Below are 27,591 nucleotides of genomic sequence, written 5' to 3'. Positions count from 1 at the left end.
CTGGAGGAAAAAGTCACAGAGGATATGTGCTTGGGGACTGTGTATATCCCTTCTCTATTTCTTGGTCACCATAATATGTGTTCTCTGTTCCAACTCCCTGCAAAGATATAGTCAAGTCACTGAAACTGAGTCAAATTAAATCTGATCTTAAGTTGCTCCTGTTGGACATTTTGTCACGTTGATAGAAAAATAACCAACATACAGCAATTCCGTCTCTTCAGTGCGATGTGAAAGCTAAATGTGCTAAGGAACATGAAGCGCTCATAATTCTGTATATACATATACAGTTTAAAGGATGTTTTCTCGTCTGGGCTGACCACGCTTCCCATAAAAGCCAACTGCCATCTAATAAAAAAACCCTCAATATCAGGCATGAGAAGTCCTCCTTTGAAGAGTTAGGGTTGTCCAAGAGATCCCCAAAGCATTAAAGGCTATTGCTGTTTCCCTTCATTGCCCTACAGAGGTGGAAGGTAAGCTCCTAATCCTAAAGACACCATGTAGTTCAGAAGCAGGGTCCAGAGGCCCCTGAGCTAGACCCGACCAGAAACTCTCCTTCGTGAGGACTAGCTTTGACAGTACCAGGTGGCGCCATGGAAGCTTCCAAAGGAGGGGAGCAACCTACAGTCCTATTCTGCTATGACGCCTGTGAGCCACAGCAATGACTACACAGGAGTGGCACACATGCCTTATTGGTAACCAACAGCTCTCTAGTTGGACTTAAGACCCACTCAAGAAGAAAAGCATGCCTGGAACTGGAAATCTACCCAAATACCCAGGGCTATTGAAGTCGCGAATCCTGGAGAATTTACAAATCACCATTTTGCTAAACCAGCAGAATCCCTAACTATACTCCAAGCATTTTTTTTTTTTACAGAATAATAAACACCTTTATTACATGAGCTATGACGGATGGCTTATTTGCCTTTCCGGGCTTTGACCTTCCTCAGATAGAACTCCAGCTCCTTGTCTTCTAGCACATGGCCATTTGCTCTGCCACACTGCCTGGTCTTGAGGCGATACAGGCCAGAAGCACGCCCTGCTGGAACTGCTCCTCCAGGAGACTGCTGATCTTGGAGTTCTTTTTCCGTTCATCGTATTTCTTCTGAATTTTCTTTGATCGTTTTTTGTTTAATATTTCTTCCTCCTCAGGAGTCAGCTTGGCCCCCTTCTTGCGGCCCAGGGGCAAGTGCATAGTGGGACTCGTACCACTGTCGGTCCCGGGTGCTGTCAATGAGCACGATGCAGTTCTTGACCAGAGTCTTGGTGCGGACCAGCTCGTTATTGGATGCATTGTAGACTACTTCAATGATCCTTGTTTTGCGAGTACATCACTCAGAACCCCAGGAAAAGTTCCCCACATCCAATCTTAGGGCACGGTACTTCTTATTGCCTCCTCGCACACGGACCGTGTGGATGCGACGAGGGCCAATCTTAGTGTTAGCCGCAGGCCGTCCCAGCTCATACTTCCGCTTCTTGTGGTAGGGCTTTCTCTTGCCCCCGGTCTTGCGGCGCTTGTGCCAGTTGTCCCGAGAGATGCCCATCGCTCGGCGCTGGCAGGAAAGAGCCCAAGCATTTTTCTTATACCCAGATAAGTGCAACCCTCACCACTAGTCAAGAAACAAAACAAAACAAAATGAAACAACAGTAACAAAACCAACCCTTTTTTACAACAGAGACCACTACAGAAAGCCATAACCAGCCAATCAAAATACAGAGTTGTGGTTCCCATTGCTAACGGCTACATTTACAAAGCAACTCCTGTACCAAAGACTCAGGGAACATTGTGGAAGATGGGGCAGAGAGATTTTAAGAGCCACAAGATCAGCGTGTTTGCTGTGAGACTGTGTCTCTTAGTAATGTCAGAGGCTAGACCCATAATGTCCCACCAATATGACTGCTTATACATGAGTTGAACAAGGACAACACCAGTAGACATGATGAAGTGGAGGGGAAGGTCTATGAGTTCAGGCCTCAGTCCTACAGAAAGAACTACAGGCAACCAAGGAATGTTGAGAGCCAGAGAAATAAGTCCACCCCAGGGACGAGAACACCAGTTGGTTATGCGATATCAAATGGTCATCCCTGAAAACATGGATTTGAGAGTATACAGGAGGGTTTGGAGGGGGAGAAAGGAAGGGGAAATGGTGTAATATTATAATCTCAAAAACTTAGAGAAATATGTGTTAGATGAGTGTAGGCTCAGCGTTTCCAGAAAACTTTGGTGAGAGAATGCATTTGGTGAATGATGGCATTTCATGGCCCTCAAATCTCCTTGAGGCTGAGTGAGTTAACACTGCTCCTGGGTAAAGCCCCATTTTCAAGCTGGAGCATCACACTGTGGCCACGCTCAAGGGAAACGCTCTGTGTGTCCTGCTCTTCAACTCCACAAACATCGCCTTTGTCTCCCACTTGGCTTGAATCACTCTAGCTTCATTTCCTGAGAACCTATCCTGTGCTTTTAAATACATTAAGTGTCCTAAGAACCATGTGGAATTGATAAAATCATCCCATTTTAAAGGCGGGAGACAGAAGCTGAAGACATGTTGCTCACTTGCTGTGTCAGTTACTGTCATCATTACTGCCATCAAGTAACTGGCAACGGGGCATTGCTCTGGCTCACAGTTCAAAGTCCATCAAGGTAGAAGACACTGGGTGGGAACATGAGGCATCTTGTCACACTGCACCCACAGTCAGGAAGCAGAGAGAAATGGATGCTGATACTCAGCTCACCTTCTCCCTTCTCCCTTTGGACTCGAGCCCATAGGGTGGGCCTTCCCTTCCTAGTTAGTTAAACCTCACTTGCATTCCCAGAGATAAGTCTCCTAGGTGATCCCAAAGCCAATCAACATGACAATGAGGATTAACTATCACACTTGCCTGGAGTCTCACAGTGAGAATGATTTGGACTCCAGGCTTATGCCGAGACTTCATAGTAGAGCCCCCTCCTCCCAATAACCCAGAGTGCTTAGTCCTTACCACCTCTCCCATACTGTTAGTGTGTGTCTTCAATATTTTAGACCTTATATGCCTTAAACTAGATTGTAAATCCCTTTAAAAAGGCATGTGTTGTTTTCCTTTGTATTTCTAACAGCATCCATTTCAATAAATAATTAATTATCAAGTACTTATTTATTGAACATGTACTACATTCTGGCACTATGTAAGGAAAGAGAGATACAGTCATGAACAAGTTACAGGAAGAGCTAGGGGAAGGAGAGAAAAAAAAAACCAACTCAAGTCAGTAGTTTCCTTGAACTCTGAACTAAAATTTGATCAAGACAAGTCTACAGGTGTGGCATAACCCAGAGAAACAGGTCCCCGGCAGACAGAACACCAAGTACAGAGACTATGTGGAGGAAGCTACAGCAATATAGTCAAGAAATAAAATGAAATTCTGCATGCCTAGACCAGAGCTGGAGAGACAGTGGGTGGGGCAATATGAAGTTAGAATGGAAAGGCAGGTGGAAGCAAACTCAAGCTGGATCTCGAGCCATTAGGGGGACTTTTAGCGAAGGGACATGGTGTTTACACTTACAAACTTATCACGCTGGCTGCAGGGCTGAGAGCAGATAACAGAGCCTGACAGCAGGCTAGCGGGACAGCTATGGTGACGTGATGCAGTGGTGGCCGCCTCCAAGGTGGTGACAGATGAATTGGAAAGAGTTGTCCAGTGCAGGCTGCATTTAGGAGGAATGACTAGGCACTGGGGGCTCAGAAAAACAGTAAGCCAGGGATAAATCCTAGGTCATTGGATGGAACACCTGGGAAGGGAGGGACATTGTAAAGTAGAGTGGGTATGGAGAAAGACGACGTGTGATGGGGGAGTAGAGAAGATCCTGGGTGCAATGTGAACTGAGAGGAGGAGGCAATAGTTCTGTTTGGGGGCATATTTGAGAGCATAAACTCCGCCAGGGCAGAAGGCTGGCCTCTATTGCACCCTAATGTACCTTTGTACCCAAACAGCAGTTGAGACATAAGCTGGTAGAAAAAAATGCCCAAGAGAAGCATTGAGATGGCAGCTGGATTTATGGCTGTTTAAATCCTTTGGGCAAATGCAGAGCCCTGGCAGAGCATAAATACATTCCTCCTTGGCTCTTACATGAGCAGTAAAGATCTCCGAGACCGTGGTTTCTCAAAGAACTGAATCAAATATCCTAATAGGGTCAGCTCAAATACCCAGTCTCTGACTGAAGCTCGTGTGAGCTTTCCCATCATGTCCAAGGCCATCTAGGTAGTCTGATCTGCAAGGGCCAAGGCCTTGAAGGGCTGCTGCAGCCTCTCTGAGTCACTTTTACTATTTCCGATAATGATGATAGTAATAACATACTTACATGTGTCCTAATTCTTGCCTATCCTCCTTTCCACGGCTCCCATTCTTATTTCTACCAGTCTCAGCACTGACGTGTTGCTGGATGCACTTTTACTGTGGGAAGCAGGCCTTCAGTAGGTCCTCCTGTGTGTCTCCCCATGTGAAGGAGGTGAGGAATGGTTTCAGTATCAGAAAAGGAGGCTAGGGTTGATGTCAACAGTGTGCTGAAGTCAGAGAGATGCTCTGAATCCTCTTGGGTAGAAAATGGTTTCCTTCGGAGGAAGACAACCGACTTCAGACCTAAGGTGTTTCCAGTGTTCAGTTAAGAAGCACACCACCAAGAACATGGCTCAGGAGGCCAGAACACCTGTGTTCCCGTCCTAGCTCTCAGAGTACAGATCCTTAACTTAGCGGGTCCAAGCCTATATTTTCTTGCTTGCTAAGTGGCTGATGAACATAACAATACAGTAATAGTGGAATTTCTTATCAACAGTTATTCTGGAAAAATACAGTTATTTTAGTGGGGTTTTCTTGTTTTCTTCTAATATTGACTAACTACTGTGCCTTTGCTCTCTGATGATTGCTTTGCCCACACCATCTCTTGGGCTAGGTACTATTATCACCTGGGAAGCTTTACCTTGATTGTTAATATGGTTGGCTTGAGAAGCTCCTCGATTAGGAAGGTATGCCTCTGCCTCTAGGTGTGTCAGTTAAGATGTTTCCTGAAAGGGTTTCCTAACAGGGGAAGGCCTACTGTGGATGTGGGCGGCATCACCCTGAAGGCCGTGGTTTAGATGGGAAAGAAAAGGAAGAGAGCTGATCTGTTCAGGCATTCCCTCTTTGCTTCCTGGCTATCCTGGGATGAACATGTCCCCACTGTTATGATGTACTGCCTCACTCTGGGCCCGGAAACAGAGCCAGGTGATCGTGGGCTGAACCCTTTGGAACTATGGCCCGTAATGAAACCTATTCCCTTAAGTTACATTTCTCAGGCATTTGACCACAGCATCTCGAAGCTAACTAACACATTACCCCCTTTGAAGAGGAGGGATTCAGGACGGGGCTGTTGCTCAGGGGTAGACTGCTTGCTTTGCATGCATGAGACCCTATATTCGATCTCTAAGACTGAAAAAGTGAGGGATTATGTAGTTGGTTCCAGGTTAGATAACAGGGCAAGAGAAATGAAATCCAAGCAGCTTGTCTCCAAAGCTGCCTCCAGCTGACAATGGGCTATCATTCCCAGTCGCTACTAAATGCTACTGTGAGTGAGATTTGCTATCAGCTAGCTCCTGTATAGATTAGCAGCCAAGAGATAAGCTGGCTCTTAGACGGCTGTGCACCAGGTTGAGCCTCTGTGCCGTCACTGTAGTTTTTGTGTTTAGATAGTGTCTTGGTATGTTGCTGGGAATGTCCTCAAACTCTTGGGCTCACGTGTTTTCTCCTGTTTCAACCTCCTGAGTAGCATCCTATCATACCAAGTCAACACTGCTCTCAGAGAGAAAGGCCCTTCTGGGGAGACACATACCCCTGGGAGGCATGCTTTTGTCGAGAACAAAATGGGTTTTCCAGTGAGCTGGAATTTTACTTCCTCATGTGTCTTTACCAGCTTCTGTGCCTCCATATGTATTCATTTGAAGAAGAGAGTTTATACCAAGGCCCCGAACAGACTGCTCAGCTGCCTGCTTTTACAAAATAAAAACATAATTTGATGGGAAACATTTTTTAACGCGGTTGGCTATGTACGCTTAGAACTATTTTCCCCCAAACATTTAAAGTGAAGGACCATACCTCACCACCACCCCATGCTCTGTATTCTGCTTTCTGGAGAAACTGTCTGTCCTCAGTGCCAACAAGGCAGACTTCCAGGTGTCAGGATCTGCTGCAGTTAGTCCTGTCACTGGGGAAATATAGAGGGAATTGGGAATACAGAAGGAGTTGGGGGGTGGGACAGACACTCGGCTCTGCTTTTCTCAAGAAATATGGTTGTTTATTATTATTATTATTATTATTATTATTATTATTATTATTATTACTCGTTTTTCAAGACAAAGTTTCTCTGGGTAGCCCTGGCTATCCTTGAACTAGATCTGTAGACCAGGCTGGCCTCAAACCCACAGTGATCTACCTGCCTTTGCCTTCCGAGAGCTGGGATTAAAGACGTGCGGCACTGCTGCCAGCTGGAAACATGGCTTGGTTTTCTTGTTTATCATTTCCCTAGGAATACCACCGTGTCTATTCTTATAGACATGGGACCTCTGAGCTGCTGAACTGATGCGTCTCATAAAATCTGCCAGGTGGAAGGGATAAGCAAGACCAGAGTGGCTCTGGCTCACCAAGTTAGTGTGTCTGAGAGAAGCAGGTTGGTGAATGACACAGTTAGCCGCACATGGGTGTTAACAGAAAGGGTCTAGAGGTCCCTGGGGTCCCTGTGGTACGCAGGGCTTGGGATCTGCCTCTACACTAGCCAGTATAGAAGAGGTGCTCAGAAAAGTGGGCTTGCCAAGGACTACTCAATAAGTAAAACCTGCTGTTACAGTCTCCTGAAGCTGAATGAGACCCTCCAGCCAGAGGTAGCAACTATCTGTGACACGGAAGAGAAGCATGGTCATGGTGGGAGCTGTGGAGTCCAAAAGTCACTTTCGGAACAGATCCTGCAAACCAGTCCCCACATGGGAACAGCACCCAAGGGCAGAGGCCGTATCACAGAGCATAAGATTTTGGGAGTAAAGACTTGGAACTATGAACTTGGAAAACTCGCCCCTTACCCCGCTGTCACACCGTGGACATGATGAGAAAAAGAGCAAGGAAAAAGTAAGCAGGGAACTTCAAATTCCACCTGCCTCTTCTCAGCTGCTTCTGATCTCTGTGGTAAAGAAAATACCCCTGTCTCCTCTAGAAAAGGAAAATGGCTTGGGAGTTTATTGTAAGGGGAATGAAAACATAGCAAGATCAAAGAGAATGCTGGCTGGCAGCAGAAACTGGGTGAAGGAAGAAGAGAGGGAGACGAATGTGATTTGAGACTCTCCAAGAAAGAGGCTTCGTGTGTGGGCAGGAAGCAGGGCAGCTCATCCAAAGGGAGAGGGGGCATTTGGGCTCGTGGGACAGATACGGCCTGAGGGACAGGTCCAGCCGAAAAAGGTTCAGAAAGATCTGTCTGTCAGACCAAATATCCAGGGCTGAATGCAGGATAGATCTGATGCCTATCTGCTTACGGACTGTCTCCTCAGATGGGATTCTGGGTATTCTCAAGGAGAAAGACAGGGTAAGGTGTCTGACTAAGGGGGACCTTACTCTTACAGAACAGTTAAAAGGGCATGGGAAGAAATGCTGCCAGTGATTTATCTCCTGGCCTTCCTACGTGTCAGTCAAACCTGTCCAGCTGTTTCATGGCTCTGCTCTGAGCTGCATTTCAGCCATACTTTCCTGAGAGCAAACATTATGCAACATTGCATCAGGAATTTTCTTCCCTTTCCCCTCATTACAGACAAGTCTGTGTGCACAGTTGTTGGGATGCAAGACATGTCTAGCTCACAGGTTCTCCTGGCGCTCAAGTGTGAGCTACCTCACTATGTCAGGAAGTCTTGCTTAGCATTCGGTGGATTGCCTTCCTGGCGTGATGCCCCTGCCTGTCCCACAATTTTTCCCTCCCTGGTATCGTCTGTCATTCAACGCTCAGCCCCAGACTCCAGAGCTCAGCAGAGGGGGCTGCAATCTCCCACGGCAGCCCCTCCACCCACACCGTCTGCGGCACTCACACCGTGTGCACTTGCTGCCTTTTTTGGTAGTTATTTGTGTCTGACCCTGGTAGCTTCTGGCAGCTGCAGACTCTTATTTACTTTCCTTAGAGCACATCCACCAATTGGCCCGCTCCTGAGATGTACTGAATAAATGGGCCAGGATGACTGACTGCACCAATAAACGCAACTGCCTCTCCCGGGGGACTTGTGCTCTGCGATGGCTGGCGTTCTCTTTCTTCTCTTTAGGATCCTATGATGTGCTAAGGAATAAATTCTTATGCTTTTGACAAGACCAAAGTATGGGTTAATGTTGTTAAGTTCCATGGTGAAATATTGCTAGTTTTTTAATTTTAAAATGTATGTTTGGCCTATCATTTCGGGAAAGGAGAGAAGGCAAAAGCCCAGTATCTTTTTTTTTTTTTTGGTTTTTTTTTTTGAGACAGGGTTTCTTTGTGGCTTTGGAGCCTGTCCTGGCACTAGCTCTGTAGACCAGGCTGGTCTCGAACTCACAGAGATCCGCCTGCCTCTGCCTCCCGAGTGCTGAGATTAAAGGCGTGCGCCACCATCGCCCGGCATTTGTTTTTTTTTTTTTGTTTGTTTTTTTTTGTAAAGCCCAGTATCTTGCATAAATGAATGAATGAATGAATAGGGGTCTGGTGGCAGAAGTCTAGAAAATAGAAAACAGATAAAAAAAATAGAAATAGAAACAAAGAAAGAAAAATAAATGCTCAAGAGACTTAGAGAAAAACACGGAAAGAGATTAAGGCTAATTAAATTCTGAATCAGAACTTCCAGTTTTAGTATGAAGTTGGTTTCATAATTTAAAAAGCAGAAAGGCAGTAAGAAAGGACAGACGGAAGAGAAATCCGGGGTCTGATATCTACTTAGCTACTGTGAGACCTTGGACAAGTGACTCCGCCTTCCTGAGCTCATTGTGATATTTTAAAACTTACTTTGAAATTGTTTTAAATTTACCAAAAAGCTGTAGAAACAGTATAGCGTTCCCACATATGCTACACCCACCTTCCCTGGATGCTAATGTTGTTCACAACCACAGCATCAGTGAGAAAACCAGGACATAAACAAACACCAACGCCGCAATGCACAGCTGAATTATTGTTGAATATCAAAAAATATAAAAATGGCATCTTCCTATTTTCCCATCACTTTCCCGTTATTTTTTCAGGTCTCATGCTCACTAGAATTTGACACCACATATGCTAGTCAAGTCTCCTCTCCAATGCTGAGAGCAACTCGGATTTTTCACCTTCCGTGACCTTGACACCTTCTAGAACGTCGCCTGTCCCTCAGCCTGGGTATGCCTGACATTTTCCAGGTCTGCCTCTGTGTGGCGAGAACACACAGAGGTGACGACATCACACCTCTTTAAAGCAGGATAAGTAAGGGCACAATTGGATATGTATCTTTACTGGTCAAGGAAGCTTCAGATAGTATCTGTGGCTGAGTTTCCGCGCTCTTCTATTCTTCCACGTGACTGGCAAGGATCTTGTGGAAAGTTGCTTAGGGATCCTGCCAATACCCCCACTTCTCATCCCATTTCTTTGTGCCTAATCACTTTGCAATGCGTCAGTGGTTCTGCACACAGAGTTGGTGGCTCTTGTGTTTTCATGTGGACTTTAATTGCCTCAATACCATGGCTGTTTGTTTTGCGGTGTATGTACCTAGATAGCCATATGTATATGTACATGTGAATGCAGATGTGTGTCAATGTGTGCTCATGCGCACACACACATGTAGAGGCCAGAGGTCGGTGTCCAGTTCAATTTCTCTCCACCTTATTTTTTTGAGTATTTTGGGTATCTCATTGATGTGGGGGAGACCCAGCCAATCCCCTTGCGTGTAGGGCGGGGTCCCCCGAGGATATTTTTTTACTTATAAAGATTGCGGGCGTGCTCCCCGCCTGCCCTTCTGTTTTCCTGTTCTCCGCTGGAACTTCGGTTCTGTGAGTCTTTCCCTAATTAAAGCTGAATATTTTATTATAATTTCCGTCTGCTGTTCATTTACGCCGCTACACATTGACTCTGGAACTCATCAGTTCAGCTGGGCTGCACTGGCCGGTGACCTCCAGGCTCCACCTGTTTCCCCAACACCGTGTCCTTTCATTCCACTGTGGAAAGTCACACTAATTTGGAGGCGGTCCGTTGTAAGTAACTGAAAGGTGCTCTTGTATCGTTCCCTTTGAATGTTGCACAGCCTTTCCACATTTTAGTACAGAGTGAACAGAATCAGCCCCGCCCAGGCTGGTTGGTGGTGACCCCTTGGAATCTGCCTTTGATGGCGGCCCACACTGACGCGTTCATTAGTTCGCCTCTGATTTCTATGAAAATAGATGCTCGAGGACACTTGAAAACACTCTATTCTCATAAGCAGTTCGAGTGTTTTCCCAGAAATCTTGTTTACGTTCTGAAGTTGCTGCTAAACTATTTTCAGAGATGCTCCGAAGCGTACCTCACCCCAGATGTGGGTGCCCCATGCCTAGCTCTGCTCCCCTCCCAACACTGTGGCACGGATGGAAAAAGTCCAGCTGTGATTTAAAATTAGATTTTAAAACTTCTGGCAATTCACTTGTAAGTTAAGGTCTAATTTTTTTTTTTAAAAGGACAAGAATAGGGTCTTAAAGACACGAGAGTAAATAGAGCTGGAAATTTAAAATAAGTCACGAAACAGTAAAATCACTCCGTTTACGGGAACTTTCATTTTCCCGTCCGTTTTTATCAGTAAGAAAAATCAAGAACACCAGGAGATTTATTTAAAAAAAAAAACACAACAACTCTGGCTTGGTGTGGTTTCCAAGGTCTCCTGTGAACTCCCAGTGATTCCATTTTAGTTTGGAGCATTTTAGTTTGGACAGCCACAGCTACAGCAAATATCACCCTCGGTGCAGGTGACAGGTAGGACACTGTAGTGGGGAAAGCCCGGCATATATGGGCTTGTGTTTCACAACAGCCACCCATCCCTTGTGTAGTCTGAGCTGGTGACTGTCCTTACACCCTGGTTTCCCTGTTGTAGGATGGGAAAGCTGTTACCCACGGTCGCTGTGAAGAGATCCTAAGTGACACATGTAAAATGGTCATCGTGAATCAGCCATCGTGGACACAGGCTTCTCTCTGAGGAATGGGCTTTGGGGACATGCCTGGACATGGAGCCCGTTGGCCTCAGCCTCTAACACTTCCTTAATTTACTGGGCTTCATCCTGGTCAATAGTGTTTACCACCATCGACAGGGTCTTTTCTGGCCAGATACGGAGGCTGCAGGGAGAAGGAAGAAGACTGTGGTGGCTATTTCAGGGCCTGGAAAGAAAACTGGCCATCATGGAAACAGCAAGACAGATAGATAGAAGAGTTATCAAAGACAGACCCCAGACAAGAAATATGCTTAAGAATCACAGATGGTGGCTCAAATATGGAGACATCTGAGTGGTTCCTTACCTCATTAAATCTCATCACGAGGCCCTCAAGGGCATTGTGCTCGCCATTCTGAGAGGTGAGGATGGATGCAGAGATGGACGCTTTGAGACGGGGCAGGGAGCTCTGGCATTCAGGGGAGCTCAAGTCCCGGGTTAAGAAACAAAGGTAGTCGATGGGCAGGACCCTTCGGTAAATGCTCTGCTCCTGTTCTGTCAGGATGCTCGCCACTTCCTCCGGAAACTGAATGAGGGGCTGGAGATCAAGCAGCTCCTTGCTGATGCCAGCTGAACTTGAAGGAACAGTATTGGAATTGGCCATAGAGATGCCCGGTTGGCGTTCTGGGGGGAAAAATCAACACAAGCTCACTAAGAAACATTATTTACCATCATCTGCTTCTTTATCTTCCTTGGTTAATCATCAAAGCTAAGATAAATAAGGTTGAATGTGGACACAGGTGAAGAAGGCTGCACGTGCATGTGCATATTTGTTATAAACATGTAGACTAGGTCCTTAGACCCTCTATACACACAGTTCCCAAGCATCATGTATGTACATATATGTGCATATTTGTTATGAACATGTAGACTAGGTCCTTAGACCTGCCACACATATAGTTCCAAAGCATCATGTATGCTCATGTATGTACATATTTGTTATAGACATGTAGACTAGGTCTTTATACCCGCTATACACACAGTTACAAAGCATCATGTATGCACATGCATGTGCATGTTTGTTATAAACATGTAGACTAGGTCCTTAGACCCTCTTATACACGCAGGTCCCAGGCAGCATGGTATATTCTACCGTCCCACACCATCAAAAACTGTATCACCGATGTTCATTTGGGAGTTTGCAAGAACAGAACCACCTATAAAGGTAAGAAAGAAATGGCTTATAAGGGGACACATTCAGATAAATAATCTAATTTCGTATTACAACTGGACACAAGAAAGTGCAGAAGAATGCAGGACGGGGTGATGGGTGCCACAGAGAGAAGTACCAAAGGCAGGGGTGTTTAGATTCAAAACAATTCACCTAATTAGCACTGACACAAACCTTTTCTCTCTACTTTGATGCCCTCCTACTCTAATTTTTAGCTACCTGCCCAAATTAATTCATTCACTGAGCCATTCATTTACTGAGCCATTCGCCATTTTACGGAGGATGATCCCAAACTTCCCATCTTCCTGCCTATGTCTCTTAAGTGCTGTAATTACAGGTGTATGTAGTACCGGAGCTCAAATCCAGACCTTGTGTAAGCTCAGCAAGCACCTTACCAACTGAGCTATATCCCTAGCCTTTGGAGAACATCCAGTTTTGTGGCTACATACGTTTGGGAAAAGTTAAAACATTCATGTCCCATGCTGTCTTCCCTGAGATACTTCAGACACACTGGCATATTGCTACAGGCTCTAAAGGGCCCGTTTGCATTATCTTCGCCCAGTATGGCCCACATTTTATCCACTATCTATTGCATCATTCTGAATGACTGGTATCCTTGGAGCCTCTTCTAGAAACACAGCTATAGCATCCAAACTGTCCATGATCTCCATCCTGTGTATGTCTTCCCTTCTGGCAGACCCTCCTATCCTTCTTCTTTATATTCTCAGGCTGCTATAGGAGGGATCATGTGCTGGAGGGATCTAGAACCATCCTGCTTCCTGTTACAACACATCTAAGTGGTCCTAGTTAAAATAAACCCTACCTATCTTCTTGATGACGCCAATCTACTGGACTCCTACCTATAGTCAAGCTGGGACTCGGGACAGTTATAAGTCACAGAAGGAATCCTGTGACATTCAGACTTCGGTGTTCTTTAAATCTCTTCAAATCTCTCTTGTGGAGATCCTTGTGTGTATCACTACAAATGGCTCTACCTCTGAATCACTGCACATGGTGACCAGCATCTGGCTTCTCAAACAATCTATCGAAAACCTACAGTGGCAAAAATGGGGACCGCCACTTGGCTCATCTAAGCTCTTATTTTGCAAAGTCTAACGTGAATTCCAGAATCTAGCCCACAGTTCAATTCTTTGAATAGTTTAGAAAATGACCAGATTTCCTGAAAATTGAGTCACAATAAAGCCAGGAGACAGGGACAGTTTTTTGGGTACAGATATTTATGTACAGTGGAATTAGTCATATACAGGGACTTTTCCAAGAAGCACCCAACTGGAAAACAGGATTTCAAAATAAAGTACTCTATAGAGGAAATGCAATAACAATAAATCTTATAAAGTAATAACTTATGTAATAGAGGAGATGATGAAACAAAAACATATAAATAACAGTAAGATGGTATATTTGAAACAACAATATATCTTGAGGTATGGATCATTGCTACAATGATGAATGTAGTGATACGTGTCAATAATGGAGATCAGAATAAAATAGTGAAAAAAAAAAGGAATATGGTCAGAACAGCCATGGTAAGTCTAATGGCCTCATGACATCACACCCAAAGAAAACACAAATCAAGGCTGCAAACCTTGAAACGATTTAGTTTTGAAAAGGAAACATGTATATGCTTCATCATGGGTTTTCTGAAAGCAGGATCACTGGGGGATTTTGTATTTTCACAACAGGTTAACATCACACAAGTATCCTTGGGACATAAGTTTCTGCCCAATGTAGCGCATGCGCTACCATACAGTTGGTGAACCAGGCAAGGGGCTGGAGGTTGAAACACACAAAGACTCACAGACAGAGACACGGGTCATCCTTGATGCCAAAATGCCCCCTTTGTTGTGTCCAGAGCTGCTTATTTAGGGAGCCTTAACTGATAGCCACGGCCCAGCCAAATGCGCCACAAACCACTCCCCTGCCATCAGGAACTCTGAGGGTCTCGTGCTCAGAGCAGCTGCAAGCATCACAAGTTGTTTACCAGAACTTCAGGATCTGGGGGGTTCACAGATCCCAACAATCCACCATCTTCCACACTCTGAACACACATTATATTCCCTCTTCTCTCATCCTTGCTGGGCCCTCCCACCATTTGCCTTCTGCTCCACAAGCCACACTGCCCAGCCTCATCAGTACCTCAGTCCAGTCCCCTCTGTACAACCTGGTGATGCTCTGGTGATGCTCTGGTGACCTGAAGCTCACAGCGCCTAATCTTTCCCACTTAGCTGTGCGCCCACTGGGATCTAGAGATATTCTCTCACAAAAACGTTTTTTTTTTTTTAAAGAAAGTTTCTGGTAAATAAAATTATCTGCCTCAGCTTGAAAAAGCCTAGATTTGGGGGACGGAAGCAGGGTGATCCCTGAACTACGGGTCTCTTGCTCAAGAAACAAAACCAAGCCCAAAATTATCCAGCTCACTTTTTCAGTCATTGTTCTCAGCTGCACAGATTCAGTAATGCTCGCTCTACAGCTGAATATAGAGACTATCACAGCCCAGACACGGGCACCGGGGGCAAAGTGACTTCAAATTGTCATTCTCTGCTCAAAAGCTTTCTATACTAAGTGCTTTCTCTGGATTAATTTAGGAGATTCGGTATTTAACATTTTAGGAGATTTGACATTTATTGATTGATTGATTGTGTATGTATATAGGTGTGAGGGTGTCATACCATACACGTGGAGGTCAGAAGGTAACTTGTAGGACTCAGGTCTCTCCTCCCACCCTATGAACCCCAGGAATTGAACTCAAGTCTTCAGGCTTGGTGGCAAGCACCTTTTCCTGTTGAGCCATGTCACCATCTCCCAGGAGATTCGGTATTAGCATCCAAATTTGACTCACACGAGTTATAGCTTATATAAGTCGGAGCTATCATCTGAACAGGGTCTGTTTGGCTCCAGACCCCATGTCCTCATCAATCAGCATGTTGTCAATGTGTATAAATGCGTTTCAAGAGATCTTGGTCAGTGTAAACCAATCTGTTATCCTCGTTACCTAGAGTGATCAAATCAAATGGCCTCTTTTGCTTTAAAGATGAGGGTGTGGCCCAGAGTGTAGACAGTTCTCTTCTTCAGTCGGCCTGAAATCACCACACTGTAGCATGCAGAAACTCAAGCGGGCCCTTGTGAGTTCGTAGGAATGCCCTATGTTTAACATCAGATCTGCATAAATGACCTATACTGGGTTTATACAAAGCATGGTTTCTAGATTAGTAATGTACAGGAAATACTGGGTTAAAACAAGGGCAAAGAGAGGCTCTTTTTGTTATGAAAATGTTTTCTTAGATGCATCCATCCCAATTTTGTGTGTATGAGTGTTTGGCCTGCACGGATGTATGTGTACCGTGTGTATCTTTGGTGCTTGAGGAGGTTAGAACATGGCATTAGATCCCCTGGTACTGGAGTTACATTAGACTGTGAACTGCCACATGGGTACTGGGAACTGAACTCAGGTCCTCTGCAAGAACAGCAGGTGCTGCTCTCAAGAACTGAGCCATCTGTCCAGCCCATGAGGCCCCTGTCTTAACTTTTTTCAAAGCCTTTAAGAATTCCCACCAGGAAGAGGGTGGACTGTCACACGGCAGCCCCCCTCAGTCTTGCTGTCTATCTTTGTATCATTTACAGAGGGATTGGCGTTTCTTCACAGCGTCTCTCATCGCTCTCAGCTGTCTGCAATAGGTCTGCGGGGACCTTCGGATTTTGTGAAGTTTACGGTCCTAAGAACTTGTGCTGTGTTTCTGGGAATCTGTGTAGAGATGGAAGGGTGAGAGCGGCTGTGCCTGCTCAGGAAACAGTAGTTTTCCCTCCACGGCTGAAGCCTATTTTAAGAGAGAAGGGGCATCACTGCAGAAAACGAGGGGGCCCCAGAATATGTGTGCGATCATGGAGAAACAAATACGTGTGCATTTAGACGTCTGGGTGTCGTCGTCTGTCTCAACAGCATTTTGCCTTGGGGAGGCCAAGCCCAGGCCAAGCCTGTCTCGTGAGATGTTACTCTGAATGCTCAGGAAGCCCTCCTCTCTTTCCTGCCTCTCCGGTGATCACCAGCCCCTGATTTTGATTACTACCATTCCCAGGGGGCAGTCTACAATAACCTGAATTACCCACGAAGACCCAGGGGATAAAATTCTAAATTTAAGAGGGGCTTCCACAAATACATCCATCTAGTATATTTTGGAAATTTCCTACCCTATAGGAATTACATTATTAAAAAAATGGCTTGTTCAGCACATGATCCCACCCAAGTCCTTGAGCTACGGTCCAACAATGATGCCCACTTCCACTTCTCATTTTGGTTATTGTTTCTTAATAAAAGTGAAGTCATTTGGTTTTCTTGCTATGCTTCATATAATCATCCAGAGTTCCAAAGTAATCTCACCATACTGTGAGGGAAATACTGTGGTTTGAATAGGTATGGCCCCCACAGACTTGGGAGTTTTAATACTTGGTCCAAAGGGAGTGGCATTATAGGAGGCATGGCCTTGTTGAAGGAAATGTGTCACTGTGGAGGTGGACTTTGAGGCCTTATGTGCTCATGCTATACCCTGTGTGGTACACAGTTCACTGCCTGTTGCCTGTGGATCAAGATGTAGAACGCTTCAGCTTCCTTTCCAGACACGTCTGCCTGCAGGCCACCATACCTCTCACCATGATGATAATGGACTGAACCTCTGAAACTATAAGGCAGCACCAATACAATGTTCGCCTTTATAAGAGTTGCCATGGTTATGGTGTCTCTTCACAGCAATAGAAACCATAACTAACATGGGAGCCATTGGTCACATCACAGGTGGGCATTGATAGTCTTATTTTGTATATGGTAGAGCTAAGTTGTTGTGCAAAAGGCCCAAGAATCTGCAGTCTGCAAAAAAAGAGAGTGAGAACCTGAAGATTCTGACTTCTGGTAGAGCACTCTGCCAAGATGCAGCTATCGTGTGTGTTCAGTGTTCAGAGACCAGCCCTCATGTTGAACGGGTTGTATATCTGAATAGATGTAAGAAAAACTATGTCAAAATTTGTCTGTTCATTTACTGAGTGCCTACTGTGTTCTAGTCTTATGTTGAGGTACTCTGATGTTGAGATTTAGTGAACAAGAAAAGATCACTGCTCATACAGAACATCTTGAGAAAAGATGTGGACAAGCACAATGAAGCACGTAGAAGGTGATAAAAACGTCATGGTGAAAATCAGAAGGCAGCTTCAGAGTGTGAGTGGGGAAGGTGTAGTGTCACGGAGTGTGTACTAGCCAAAACGGTAGCATCTTCTATACACCTTCCATGTGATCAGAACAGCCACTCAGGATACTCTTGGCTTGGTCATTTGTTGGGAGCAAGAAGGTCCTTGCTCACAGAGATCAATAGGGAAACCAGGAATGTCAAACACGCAGGAGCAGCCTCTCAAAGGAAAGGATGTAAAACCTGTTTATCCACCCAGAAAGCTGGGAATTAAAGGTGTTGGATAGCCAGGTAATCCTTGTTATCTGTAGGGCTAGGCCATATTCAAGCTCTCACAACCAGGACCAGAGGTGGCTAGTCGTCTAAATGACCCTTAAATTATCAGTATAGCCAGGGGCTCCCCCAAGCTCCCACAACCAGGACCAAGGTGGTTAACCGCCCAAATGATCTCTACATTATCTGTATGTATGACAGAGACCACACCAGATCCTTCCCTAGGCTCTTAAGCTAATCCATAACCTATTTCTAGAACCTATCTTCCTGGAAGATGTGACATGTTCTTTGAGTTGAGTTTTGATGTAATTAATTATGCCTCTTTGTGCACTGGAGATTGTACTAAAACCAGGAAACTTTTCCCCAAATTGTACTGCATTCAAATACACTGGCAATAAACTGCCTGGCATCAGATTCCCAAAGTTTGATTTGACTTGATGAATTCAAACTGAACCAAATCTTCATTCTCACCTCTTCCTGGCTCATTTTTCTGCCTGTCGTGACATTTGCAGGCACTTCCCACAGTCATCCTTTTGTCATCTCAAATAATAGCCACTCATTCCAACCCTTGCTTTCCAATTCTTACTATCTTTTTCATTGAATGACATTTCTCACAGAGAACATGGAATGGGTGTGGTAATCTCCATTCCACAGACGATGGAGCAGAGACGGAAAAGGTGAAGCAATTTTCCTAAAGATACAGTGTTCCAAAGAGGTGGAGTTAGAATTTTAACCTTGTTCTGACTCAAAAGATGGCTGGTTTTGCACTAGGTATTTTTAAAGGATCTCCTGCAGAAGAGACACACTGTCTCCTGATTTCTGCATGTGTATGGCGTGTACATACACACACACACACATACACACACACTCACACACACACACACACTCACACACACACACACACACACACACACACATACACACACACACACTTCCTTTTCTGGGTAAGGAGTGAGGTTGGAGAGTTGGATTTCACCTTACAGAATCTGAATTTAGAAGGTGCTCTCTCTCAAATTTCCAACTATAACTTTAAACGAGATCAGATTACAAACCAGAGAACCTGTTTATGGCTTTCATTCCCGCTCCGAAGACAGCGAAGGCTTAGGATGGCTGAGAAGACAAGTCACGCTTGTAAGTGTGAATCCTTGGCTGTTCTAATTCTAGTATTTTATCCAACAGAGATTCTTGTAAAAATATAGACTCAGGTAAATTAATCTATACTGAACTAAATTTTTTTTCACAAGTTTGTGTGAAAAAATTAAACAGAAAACAATTAATACGATGCCACCGAGGACCAGGTATGTTTGTACTGGTAGGCCTATGTTTCCCTCTCTGTCCAGTACATAGTTCTAATTTGCTAGTTTCTTAGTAATATACAAACAATAGTATTTTTTTTAAAAAAATAAGTACATTTAAAAGGTTTCTGAAAAATTTTCCAGGGGACAAAACTCCAATATTCTCATAACAAAAAACTGACTCAGTTTTCAGGTGTTCATATTTTTTTCTCAATATATGTTGCTGGGGATGGAGGGATGGCTCAACAGTTAAGAGCACTTGTTATTCTTACAGAGAATCTAGGTTCAGGTCCCAGTTCCCACGTAGCAGCTGAGAACAGTCTGCAACCCCAGTGCCAGGGAATCTAATGTCTTCTTCTGACCTTCCTAGGCAGTAAGAACACACATGGTGCACAGACAGGCAGGCTGGCAAACACTCCTACATTAAACAAGAGACTAAATAGTGCTTTTGAAACATAGTTTACTTAGCAAAGAAAGCAGGAAAAACCTTTGTATAGACTTTATCTTTTTCCTTTGAAAAACTTTAGTGAATTTTGTAAACAACTTTATTTTAAAAAAGCAAAACTTCAGATTCTCAAAGCTTGAGAAGCTCTAGTGGTGAACTCCCAATTACATAAACTAAGAGAGAAGGGCATTGATTTCTTTTTATAAAAGACACAAAATGGGCTTTAAACCACTAACTCTCAGGCAGAGCTGAAAATTGTTTCATCAGGGAAGTGATAGTCTGAAAAAAGGTTAGTAAATTGGTGTGAGTTTTCCCCTTTGCTGATTGTTATTGGCCTTAGAGTAACAAAATCAATCTAACAATGAAGGTGCCTGGCTTGCTCTCAGCCTCCCCAACAAAGATGAGCTCACGGAGTTCAATGAAGCATCATTATTGCTGAAGCCCCACTTAAAAAGAATCGCTAGATTGAAAGACATTTATTCATTGACCACTTGTCTCAAGGTCTGGTCCTTCCCCTTCCTCTGCCTCAGCTTTCCCCTAGCTTTCACCTCTTATGTTGCCATCGGCCTCTGATTGTTCTGTGCTATTTAAAAGCAGGGGGGAATATTTATAAAATTTCCATTAGATCAAAGTATGGGGGCCTGGAAAGGCCCTTTAGCCCCGTGAGGTGATGTTCTCGATGGCAGCGCCCGGCAGAAGGAGGATGGCGGTCAGCCCAGTGAACCGTGTAAAGAAAACAGCACCATTCATACAAGTCCGGGAGAGACCTCGCACTTCCTTCCTGAAGTTAGTATTTCTGATTTGGTATAAAACAGTCATCGGATCTGAGAAGGCAACTCTTGGCGTCTCTCTTTGGGGCCTGAGCAGCACACACAACTGAATGTGGACAGTCCAGGTTGCAGCATCTGGTGTCTGTAAGCCCCTACTGAACTGCTGCCATTGCCCGCTGTGCAAGCCAGGGCTGAAGGCCTGAGAATCCTGGCACCTTAACTCACCAGAGATGCCTCCTTCCACCGGGACCCTCGCCAGCCTCCGTATCACATAAACAGTGCTCAGGAGTGTGGGCCCTAAAGTGGGGGCAGACCCAAGTTCGAACCATTCCTTAGTTATTTAACCTGAAATCAAGATCTCTGGGGAGAGACATTTATCTGGAAACTTCCTTTGACTCCTTGCTGAGAAAGATGATACAAGTCAATATTCTTGAGCTTTTCCCACCTATCAACATATCCTATGTGTGTCTATGTAGAATGGAGCAGACACAGCTGAAGGGATCCAAGACCTGGAGCCCTCCATGGGGTGAGTTAGAAGGTTCTAGAAATGACATAGCATTGGCAGATTCTTCCCAGCCAGTTGACTTTCTCCAAGGCCATTCTTCACAGTTGAGGATGAGAGATACCTTACAGCCATCTAAAAGCAGGCCTGAAATATGCCACAACAGGGGTACCTACTAAATTTCACTATAGGGCTTCAGTTTATGGACTGGAGCGATCGGGTTTGGATCAAGAAGAGAAGAGCTCTAAATAGCAGGGCTTAAAGACGCGAGTTCTCTTTCCTTTTCCCAGTCTCTATACATAACTAATACTTGAAGGGACACCAACACAGTGTCTAGATTTTAGTGTTTTCGTTTTTGCAATGTGACTCACGTAGTTGTTCTGAGAATTACACAGAACATAACTGAAATAACACAATGACCAGGCCAATGACGGGAGGTCCACATGTTTCTGTGTGAACGCAAGGCAGGTCATCCTGTACCCTGGACACATGCTAATACTTCCCTAAGTACATGGATGACTGTGAGTCGATTTTTAAGAAGGTGGTCTCTGTGCTTTCCGGAACAAGTCTGCTTCAGTGCAGTTTCTAGTTACTGCCTTCACTGCGCTTCTCCCGCTCCGATTGACTTCTCCCCATTCTCCCTTTATTCCATGTGTTCTCTCTTTTCTTTGGAGAGCGTTATGTCTATTAAAAATAAATAAAAACCAACGTTTTCAGGGCTGAGCAAGAGCAGGAGAAAGAGAATTACAACATTGCCCAGTTGAGTTTTCTGGGAAGATGGAGAGAGACCTAGGGCAGGGAAGGTGCTGAACGTGGCTGATGCCTCTTGGAGTTATAGGAGATCCTGGTGTGGATGGGAGAGACGAACTCTGAAGGTGAGATCCAGGAAGGGTTACAGTCTCACATCCCTGTTCTCCTGAGATTTTCTGACTTAGCACCCAACACAGCTCCAGAGGCCTCCTCCAAGGCTTTCCATGTTCCCTCCTTTTGGCAAACCTGACCTTACTATTCCCCTTCCTGAGACCCATCCTACTATTAAAATTTTATACTTGCTATTTCTGAGTGTCTTCTTTGCTCCAGTTTCACTTTGGAGGACAGTATTCTGATCAATCTATATTCCCTATTTATTCTATCCCATTGTACTTTCTAAGATGAGTACATACACTGTCCAATATAGGCTAAAATGACGAAATGCAGAAACAGAGAAATTAATGATCTCAGATCACTCTGAGTACATTTGGGAATCTCACTATATCTCACATGCTTTTTAAAAAATGTACAAAAAAATATGTATTTTTAAATTTTAAATTATTTGTAAAGTTAGCATAAAAAGTAAAGGGTCTCATGACATTTTCATATATTTATATATGAAATTTAAATATATAAGGTATATATCATTATATTTAAGCATATTAACATTATATATAAGTATATAAATATGTATAATATATAAATAAATATATAATACACATGCTATTATACTTTGTTTTGATTAGTTCCCCTCCTCCACTGCCTGTTGTGAGAGGTTGCTTGTTTGTTTCTAGGCCTCTCAGACAAAAATTTACCACACAGGAACTGTATTAATTAATCACTGCTTGACCTATTAGCTCTAGGATCTTATTGGTTAGCTCTTACATCCTAAACTAACCCATCTCCATTAATCTGTGTATTGCCATGTGGGTGTGGCTTACAGGTAAAGTTCTGTCTCTGGCGTCTGTCTCTGGTGGTGACTATTGAGGAAATAACTCTCCAACCTGCCTGCCCAGTTTTCTTCCTTCCTTCCTTACTCTCTCCTTCCCTCCCTCCATCCCTCCGTCCCTCCGTCCCTCCCTCCATCCCTCCCTCCCNCCTCCCTCCCTCCCTCCCTCCCTCCCTCCCTCCCTCCCTCCCTCCGTCCCTCCCTCCCTCCCTCCCTCTCTTCTGCCTCTTTTTTCTTTTCCTTTTTTAAAATGGGGTCAACATGTCCTGAAAATGATAGCACTTAGCCGTTAGGCAGAGACAGCAATAATGTTCACTCTGTTGTGCATATAGAAAACTGAACTATTTAGCAGGGAAGAATGACAAAGGATATTGAAAAAAGAAATAGAGATTGGGAATGTACCAAGACTCCATCCATGGAAAATGTGAATGCTCTCTGGAGCCTTTCCAACTTCGGAATTTGTATCACAATTCCAATAGATCTAACTTGGTTTTAACATCCCATTTTCAGAAAGGAAAAAGAAATGTATGTTATTGGTTCAGAGCTCCACCATCAGTGGGTTGGTAACTGAGATGTCACGCTATTTCAAAGGACAGATTGAAATACACCCGTTCTCATCAAACCTGAGCTGAGCAACTGAAACAAGATGTTAACCCACTCAAAGACCCTGGAGGCTCCAGCCTTTCCCCTTGGATAGCTCTGCAAGATGTCCAGCGAGTTCCAATTTGGGCAGGGGTTTGTTTATTCTGCTTGGTTCAAGTCAGGGTTACGGATCCCTAATGGTTTTAGCGTCCCTAAAGGTTTTCCACATTTGGGCAAGATCTATGTCTTATGTCAGACCCAAGGAGGCTTTGCTCCCAGCTGCTCAGCTGAGCCAGATACGCCAGAATCACTCAGACACCCACACTCAGGGTAGAAGCTATTCCTTGGCTCAGATGTGGCGTTTTTCTTTTTTTTCAACAGTGCCATGTTGAAATGCCCTGCTCTTAACCAACTGTATTTTTCATTACATTTCATTTATTTTTCCTCAGTGATGTTGGATTTTCTAAACTAGTCCTTGTCCTGCGACTACTATTTCATGCCAACCCAAACTAAGAGGACTCACACTGACTCTTGGATTTTCATTTTGAGCCCCCTAATTCCTAATGCAGGAACAATCAGGTTTGCAACTGCCGTTCTTCTCACAGAGACTGCCTCTCAGGCTCTGGGTCACGGGCTACTCACTGTGGGTAGCATGTTCCCCAAATCCAACCTGCAAAGACCTGCATGGGCTCTTTGAAGAATTAGGGACAAGTTTTTGCCTCACTTTCTGACTTGTAGCCACATCTGCCAACTGAGTCTTCTCTCTCACTGAGACACTGGAATATTTCCTCATTGTCCCCCAGGTTCTGCACACATTCCCCCTCAAATCTTCCACATTAGTATAAATATAAGTTTACCATTTTAAAAGTATATCACCAATTTTGAGTATAATATATGTACCTCTGTGTGTGTGTATAAAAATTCTGTATCCACAGTTTTATAAAAATTTTCAGGCAAAAATGGGTCATGCATGGAAAAGTTCAAGAAGCCTTATCTTAAAGGTGAAGAACACAGATTTGAGAATCAACCACAGTTGGGATTATATACTGCATTGGTGTGGGAGGTCCTTCTGTCTATGTGTTGCTTGTATTAGTTAATGAATAAAGAACTGCTTTGAGCTTATGGCAGGACAGAACAGAACTAGGTGGGGAAAACTAAACTAAATGCTGGGAGAAAGGAGGCAGAGTCAGAGAGATGCTTTGGAGCTGCTGCCAGAGTCAGACATGCCAAAACTTTAGCCACGTAATTTACATATTAAATTAATATGTAAGAGTTAGCCAGTAAGAAGCTAGAGCTAATGGGCCAAGCAATGATTTAATTAGTACAGTTTCTGTGTGGTTATTTCAGGTCTAAGCTAGCTGGGTGGCCAGAAGCAAGCAGCTTCCTACTACACTGCATATACTGAGAAACTTTGGGAAACTCTGGTTGAAGGAGTATGTTCTCAGCTGAGCAGTCCCTAGCCCAGAACTCGAAACACCAACGTCTCTAAGACTTTTTGCACACCCCCTTCCTCTCTGTTTCCCAGACTGTCTACAACATTTGCTTGAAATGGATACTCAGATGTTTGTTTATTAATCAAGAGAGTGACTGAGTATAAACTGGGGGAAATACCATATCCTCACAGAGAGCCTCAGGAATTCTGAAGCATAAGTTTGTTCGACTTTCTACAGAATTGCTTATTAATTAATACATGGAAAACATTTTTTAAGTAGCATTTGTTGTCAGAAGAAATACAAACTTAAGAAGGCTTTTAAAAAAGAATTGAAATAGTCGGCTTGTGTTTCTAGTTGGCAAAACATTGTAGACTTTCCTGCACATGGTTAAATATGTTCTGTGAAAATTCATTTAAACAAAACAAAACACTCTCAGTCCAACCGTGTTACTGGTTTCTCCATTAGTTCTTCTAAGGGGATTCAGTTCTGACCAAAGTTTAAAGAATGACTCAGGCTATTTTGAGATTTTTCTCTCTTTCCCAATTATCTGCTACTGACCCGCACTGCCATTATAAACAGATTGTAAGCATACTCCATTATGTTCTATAAATATTCACATGGACAAAAATGTTCATAGCCCATTTAAGTGAGTTCTATCCTTTAAGACAATCTGGAAACACAAAAAAGGATTAATTTCATGTAGTTAAAAAAAACTTATTTAATGTCTACTGCAATGAGTAACTTCACTAAAATATGCAACAAAATTTTTTAACTCGAATGCTAGATTTTGTGCCAATTACAGATTTTTTAGACTCAGCTCCTGTCTCTGGGAGGGTTTCTGTTGTTGTGCTAAAACACCATGACCAAAGCAACTTGGGGGGAAAAAGGGTTTATTTCACCTTGAAGCTTTGGGGCCATACTCAATCACTCAGGGAAGTCAGGGCAAGGACTCCAGGCAGCAGCTGGAAGCAGGACCTGATACAAAGGCTCTGGAGGGAGGCTGTGTACTGGCTTGCTCCTCACAGCTTGCTCAGCCTGCTTTCTTTTAGCATCCAGGACCATCCAGCCACGGGTGGCACTACTCAGTGTGAGCAAGGCTCCCCCGCATTAATCACCAGTCAAGAACACACAACAGGCTCACGCACAGGACAATCTGTTTAGGGGCATTTTCTCAATCGAGGTTCCCTCTTCCCAGATGACGCTAGCCCGTGTCAAGCTGACATAAAAACTAGTCAGCAGCGCTCCCCATGCCAGCAGTGACCACGCAGTACATTTTCTCCCGTTGTAGGAACAAAGATATTCAGCAGAGAATTAATTAGAAACAAAAAGAGTTTCCTAACGGAGGCCAGAGGTCGCCCCTTGTTTAATCCTGTTTATGTTTCTTTTGGCTCTTAAGTAATGTTAGAACCCACACACTTCTCTCAAGACAGTTCAGGGACGTTCTTTGGTGCCCCTAGGTGCTATATTTATTTCAGACACAACCTTTACACCACGTTAAAGCTGCGTGCTCGTTTGTCATGTTCATCTCCTCATTGGCAGTGCAGTCCTTGAAGTAAAGGCCACCTCTTGTTTACTCCTGTAGCTCTGGCATAGAGACGGTCAATACATACTGTTAATTAAATGAATGTATGGATTGCTAAATGCATGAAAACTAAGGGAAAACTAATGAAGTTACATGTGGCTGCCAGAAGCCTCTAGATAACCCCCTCTCAGGCGTCCCTCAAGTTGCTGGTGCAAGGGCACAGAGCCAGGAAAACCCAGGGGAGATTTTCCTTCTCTGTGCACACTATGACTGAGCTCACGGGAGTGTGGCAGCATCGCCACCGCCACCCTCAGTGACTGTCCCTGTCTCAAGACTGCTGGGTGGGACTTTTTTTTTTTAAACATTTACTTAGCAACCTTGAAAAATCATCTTTTAGAACTGTATTCATTTTCAACATTTAGCGATGTTTTGCAGGAAAGCGTTGGAATCTAGTCATCATTAGATTAGACCTTGGTGTAGCATTTCTGGTAACTCTGGTTCTGGAATATGTAACCAAGACTTGCCCTGTTAATTTGAAACTCCGAGTGCTGCTCTGGCACTACAGTTCTCGTCAGTCACCTTTCTGGATGCACTAGTTGGAACCCAAAGGACTCTCAGTTTACGGGACACCCTGCCGTCCATCCATCCTGTCCTCCCATTGTGTCAACAGTTTATTGAGATAGAGGGCAGCATGTCTTCTTTATTTCTGGGCATAAAGTGAAGCTGAATAAGAGGTGACTGTGACACAGATAACTCAAACCAGAGGTCACATCTGAAGGCAAACTCACTCTTGGATCATAGGTGGCTGACCAAATGCTGGGGTTACCCTGTGTGTGGGTTTTTTCTTTGGATGTCACCTGACTACCTGGGGCCCCACAGTAGAGGCTTTCGTCCTGTGCCCATCAAACTTCCTGATACTATGAAGTACTGCCCCACATCAGTTCAGCAGCCCAGGGCTTTCTCACACGAGCTGGTAAGGGCTACTTCGGCTGGCCGGAGACCAAGCATTACGTTTTTCTGGACTGAGAAACACTGTTCTCCAAACTGCAGACTTCCACATGTATCTGCATTCTCCTCATAGCTGACACAGCTCTGGGACACCATGGGCAGCTAATTGAATATTCCTTAATTAATTAACTGCTACAGAAATATACTCAGCCTCACATTAAGGTATATTTTTATCCACCGAATAGTTCCAAAGTAGCAAAACTAATAAGTCAGGACGTTTCTTTAAACAAACAGAAATCTGGAATTGGAGCTATGTGCATACCTTTGCAGCCTGGTAGGCATGCAAGGGCTAACTGTTTTGATTAGGAGGAAGTCAACCAAGACAGCCGTTATAAACAAACCTATTTATGAGGTATAGTCATGCACTTCCAATGTCTGTGTTTTCCTACTATGATTTCTGGTTTTAATATCCAAAGCTATTATTAATCCTTGAAAAAGGACACAGGTAGAATATGTTTATTGTAGTAAAAGAAAGATAATATGATTTGAAAATGTGTCCAACTTTTCTATC

The 27,591-nt window shown here is 44.1% G+C and overlaps 1 protein-coding gene and 1 pseudogene across 2 annotated transcripts in view; both read right to left on the bottom strand.

Moving 5' to 3' along the window:
- Plce1 (phospholipase C epsilon 1) overlaps window positions 1-27,591 on the bottom strand; it is a 262,100-nt gene that overhangs the window by 102,862 nt on the left and 131,647 nt on the right. For both annotated transcript variants that reach the window (XM_050157296.1, XM_050157303.1), the window contains exon 4: window positions 11,496-11,812. In XM_050157296.1, the coding sequence (XP_050013253.1) occupies window positions 11,496-11,812 (317 nt within the window). The remainder of the gene's footprint in view (window positions 1-11,495; window positions 11,813-27,591) is intronic.
- LOC126510658 (40S ribosomal protein S8-like) lies at window positions 900-1,583 on the bottom strand (annotated as a pseudogene).

The sequence above is a fragment of the Alexandromys fortis genome, unplaced genomic scaffold, assembly GCF_014885135.2.
Source record: "Alexandromys fortis isolate MF-2015 unplaced genomic scaffold, M_Fortis_MF-2015_v1.1 scaffold_10, whole genome shotgun sequence".
NCBI lineage: Eukaryota > Metazoa > Chordata > Mammalia > Rodentia > Cricetidae > Alexandromys > Alexandromys fortis.
The sequence above is the reverse complement of the archived record's forward strand: the minus strand, read 5'-3'. Positions and strand labels throughout refer to the sequence as shown.